At 22.0% G+C, this 5,208-nt stretch overlaps 2 protein-coding genes across 2 annotated transcripts; both read left to right on the top strand.

Moving 5' to 3' along the window:
- Positions 1–250: 250 nt before the first annotated feature.
- On the top strand, positions 251–2,487 carry LOAG_12398 (hypothetical protein; the record flags this gene model as incomplete). The annotated part of the gene is made up of 6 exons (XM_003147911.1): positions 251–348; positions 608–719; positions 1,126–1,317; positions 1,679–1,691; positions 1,791–1,889; positions 2,369–2,487. 6 exons carry the CDS (start codon positions 251–253, stop codon positions 2,485–2,487), a joined length of 633 nt encoding a protein of 210 aa, XP_003147959.1.
- Positions 2,488–2,789: 302 nt separating this feature from the next.
- LOAG_12397 (hypothetical protein) lies at positions 2,790–4,911 on the top strand (the record flags this gene model as incomplete). The annotated part of the gene is made up of 3 exons (XM_003147910.1): positions 2,790–2,895; positions 3,421–3,496; positions 4,668–4,911. The coding sequence occupies 3 exons, from the start codon at positions 2,790–2,792 to the stop codon at positions 4,909–4,911; spliced, it is 426 nt and encodes a 141-aa protein (XP_003147958.1).
- Between the last annotated feature and the right edge of the window lie 297 nt (positions 4,912–5,208).

Genomic DNA, 5,208 nt, shown 5'->3' with positions numbered 1-5,208 from the left:
AATAATAATAATAGTAGTAATAATAATAGTAATAATAATAATAATAATAATAATAATAATAATAATAATAATAATAATAATTAATAATAATAATAATAATAATAATAATAATAATAATAATAATAATAATAATAATAATAATAACAGCAATAACAATAACAATAATAATAAATGATAATAACAATGATAAATAATGAAGAAAGAAACAAAAAATAGATTTTTAAAATTTAAAAGTTTGAAGGAAATTGAAATGACAAACGAAGAATGTGAAACAATTCGAGAACCGATGGATTCGTTATTTTCACGTGGACGACTTCAGAGTAATAGCAATGAACCATGGTGGCAAAAGTAAATTTTTCATTTTGAAAATTTAATTTTTAAAAATAATTTTTATTCCTTTTCTTTTTGTCAACTTTTTTCTTATCCTATTTTAATCTTTTGTTATATCATCATTACCTTGTCTTTTGTTTAATTGCCAATTAATCACATGTCCTTTTTCTTTTTTATTCATATAAAACTGTGTTTTTTTTAAGCCCATAATCAATTTTATGGAATTAAATTCAAAAATTGTGAAATGATTTATAATTGAAATAATTAAATTTAACAGGAATTTTTTCATTACTCGACCATTATTGTTTGGTACTTGGGATGGTGTTTTTACAACTGTTTTGGTTAATATTTTTGGTGTTATTGTATTCCTTCGTATGGGTTGGATTGTGGTTAGTTTAGTTTAACATATTTATACTCGATTACTTAAATAACATTTAATCATTTAAATTGTGTAATGGAAAAAAATTTTTTATATTTAATCATTAAATCATTTTAGTTAGCAAAATTATGATCAATCAGATGAACATTTTTTGTTTTTTTTTTTCTTTTCGCACAAAGTAATTGCAATAATTTAGTGAAAACTTTTTGAATTAATAATTGCTAAATTTATTGATTTAATATTATTTAATCAAATTAAATTTGTTAGATTAATAAAGGTAAATGTTATGGTTATTATTGATTATTTTTACAATTATACTTTTTTGATAATAAAATTTAAGTTTTGAAAAAAAAATTTTTTTTTGAAAAAAAACTTTTATTTTTATTTTATAATTTAAATTATTTTATTTTTTACAGGGAATAGGTGGCATTGTAAATGCTGTTATTTTATTAATTATTTGTACATCACTTGCATTAATATCCGTCTTTTCCGCCATTGGTATTTATGAAAGATGTCAAATTCAAAGTGGTGGCATTTATTTTCTTGTATCACATATACTTGGTGGACAAATTGGTGGCGCTATTGGCTTAATGTATACTTTTGGACAGGTAATAAATAAATATGCATATTTAATTAATTAAATAAACTGAATTTAAAATGTTAAGAGGTTTAAAAAAGGGATAAAATTATTGTTAATTGAATAAAAGGATTAGCATTAAATTGAAAATTTTGATTAATGTTAATTTAATCAAATATCAATTGTTGTTAATTAAATTAAATATTGATTAATGTTAATCTAATGCAAAAATTATGTTCTAACAGCTACTATCTTTTTTTCTTTTTTTCTTCCAAAATATAAACCTAAATTTGCAAATATTTTTTTTTTTTGCTAATTAATTAATATTTTCGTCAATTAAAATTTGCCATTTTATAATTTCAACCTTTTTTTTTCTTTCAATAGTTATATAGCTTTATGATGATGGTATATAGATATATTTGGTTAAATTTTCGAATTTCTCTTTTTTTATTTTTTAATTTTTAATAAACCCTTTTTTTTTCCTGTCTGTGACAATTGCGCTAGTTCTCATTGGTTTTGGTGAAAGTGCCGCACGTTTTCTTGGAATTGAAAATTCATTTATTCATAAAATCATCGCTATTGCTGGTTTACTTGCTTTAACAGGTTTTTCTTTCCCTTTTTTTTTTATTTTAAAATATTTATGGGGAAAATTTTTAATTTGCACAATTTTTTTTTTCACCAATTCATAACGACCAAATATGTAAGGCTTACAATTAACAACTTAATTTGAATAATTAATTTTAATAGATTATAATATTTAAATCAATTATTTTTTCAGTCCTAAAAAAAATTCCAATGTCAAATATTACTTAATTGGAAATAATTAATCAAATTTTATATTTACTTTTAGAAAACCGTATATATGTATGTGTATTTTTTTTTGAACGGTATTTAATTTTAAATTTAAGCAATAGCATCAAAAAAATAAATAACTTTTTGAATTCTTATACTGTTTTAGCAAAATAATTTAACAAATATTTTGTAACTAATAAATTTTTACAAAATATTATAATTAATTAACTTTTTCAAATATTGTAATTAATTTATTTTTTTATTTTTATTTTTTTTTTGTTCTTTTTTAGGAACTAATATGATTGGTGTACGTTGGATTATTCGATTACAATTGATATTATTGATATTTTTGATGGTTGCTCTTATTGATTTCTATTTAGGAGCATTATTTAAAGTTGATATAGGTTAGGGATGCTTCTTCAATTAGCTATATCAAATAATTATGTTTAATTTTTAACAAATTAAAATTTTACGGAATAAATTAACATTTCTACGAATTGTATATTTTCATAATTAAAAGCTTACGCTTTCATTTAATTATAAAAAAAAAATTTAACAAACATTTGCACATAACGTGCAAATTGTATTTGAATGCTGCTGCATGCAATGCAATATTGCACGCAATTTGCATGCATCGAAAAGATTTTTCAGAGAATGGCGTAGGATATTTTTCGATGATACGACTTGATGCAAATATGAATCCAATGTATGATGGCTTTAATTGTTCTCAACTTGGCTTTGATGTACAACAAATACGCCAAAACTTTTTTCACTGTTTTTGGTGTATTCTTCGCAAATTTTCTTGGTGTTCTAGCAGGTTTGTATTAAAAAAAAAAAAAAAAAAAAAAAAACAAAAAAAAATTATTTAAAAAATTAAATTTCACATTAAACATAAACTTATTTGGATTAAATAATGGTATGTTAATGTCTGGTAATTGAAATAATTGAAAACATTTTAAGCATTAATCAAATCATTCAATATTCTAATTTAATACTTATAATTATTTGAGTAATTGTTACAATAAAAGAAATAAATAAATATTTGAATAGGAAGAAAATTGAAATTTTTGAAAAAATTAATAATAAAACATAAAAAAATATTTTCATTTAGTAATTTAAAAATGTCAAATTTAATCAGTAAAAATATTTGATAAAACTTATTGCAAATTCAAATTTAAATTAAGCGGAATGAAAAAAAGGAAAGAAGTGAATAATAATTAAAATTTAATTTTAAATTTTAACTTTTATAATTTTTATTAACAGCCAAATAAATATTTGGAAAATTTTTAGCATAATTTTTTGAAATGATTGAAATAATTTTAAATTACTAAATTCTATACAGGTGTGAATATGAGTGATGATCTGAGGGATCCACAACTTAGTATACCTGTGGGTGAATTATCTGCAATCGCTGTCAGGTAAATCGTTAGTTCCTTTTAAGCTTGCATAAGTTAACTTTTAAATTTCAAGTGTAAATAGATGAATGATTTTACAGAATGATCGATATCATATGTAAAATAATAGGTATGAAATATTTTTAGATCGATTTTTTTTTTCCTGATAGATTTTTAGATGTAAATTTTATGTATAAAAATTTACGGAAAACTGATTTGTTTATTTACTTCTTCATTTTAACATATAAACAATTTCTGCAAAAAAAAAAAAGTTTTCCGAAATTATAAATTTAACCGTTTATTATCCGTTATTAGTCTGTTCGCCACCGGTTCCTTCTAGCTTTTCATTATTCCGGAAGAATTTTTAATTATTTTATCAAAAAAAAGCATCGTTATCTTCCAGTCATTTTTCTTGCGAAAACCAAGTGAATCATATTAGATTTACTCTTGCTAACATTTTACTAATTAAGCATTATTTAAAAGAGCTAATCATATCACCGGTTAAATATCCGGAATAAATCATCATATCACCGGTTAAATATCCGGAATAAATCATCACTTAATAAACAAATGTTGTATCACAAATAAAGATAAAATTACGGTTAGGAAATGAAAATTCAGATTTATAACCTACGAGACATGAAATGATAGTAATAATAATCGTAATGAGAATAAAATAATCATGATAATAATCGTAGTGAGAATGAAGTAATCATGGTAATAATCGTAATCAGAATGAAGTAATCATGGTAATAATCGTAATGAGAATAAAATAATCATGATGATAATCGTAATGAGAATGAAATAATCATGGTAATAATCGTAATGAGAATAAAATAATCATGATGATAATCGTAATGAGAATGAAATAATCATGGTAATAATCGTAATCAGAATGAAGTAATCATGGTAATAGTCGTAATGAGAATGAACTAATCGTGATAATGATCATGATAATGTTGGAACAATCATAATAATAATGAAATGATGGTAGTAATAGTTAAGACATTGAAGTAATTGAAATAATTTTCCATGAAAATTATTAGGTTTTTTTTTCTTTTTTTCTTAATGGGTGAAAAATTGTTGTAGAATATATCAATTTTAAAATGTTTTAAAATGATTGTGCTTTTTTTTAAACCAATTTATTTCTTATCATTATAATTTAATTAATTAATTAATGAATTAATTAATTTAGTTCGATGATTATTTTATCATTCATACTACTTCTTGGATCATTGGTTAATCGAGCATATCTAATTTGTGATACGTTAATTGCTGAAAAAGTATCATATACAGGATTTTTATATCTTATTGGACTTTATGTTTCATCATTAAGTTCAACAGTTGGTACATTAATTGGTACTCCACGTGTTATACAAAGTATCGCTTCAGAGGGTATCATACCAATTCTAAATCCATTAGCTATTGGAGTATGTTAAATTTTTATTTTATTCAATTATATTCTATTACTATAAATTAATTAATTTAATTAAATTCTTTTAAAATTAACAAATTAGTATTGATTAATCGTTGATATGATTATTTACAAATTAATAACTTTTAATTTTTCACTATAATATATACATTTAATAAACAATCTTTCGCCATTATTCTCTCCCTCTCTCTCTCTTTTTAAATCATAATTTCATTATAATCATAACAATTATTATCACCATTTTTCTTCTTTTCCCCTTTTCCCTTCCCCTCTCTCTCTCTCTCTCTCTCTCTCTCTTATC

This window comes from Loa loa (assembly GCF_000183805.2).
Source record: "Loa loa unplaced genomic scaffold supercont3.380, whole genome shotgun sequence".
Lineage (NCBI taxonomy): Eukaryota > Metazoa > Nematoda > Chromadorea > Rhabditida > Onchocercidae > Loa > Loa loa.
Note: the sequence above shows the minus strand (reverse complement) of the source record. Positions and strands in the feature narration are given on the sequence as shown.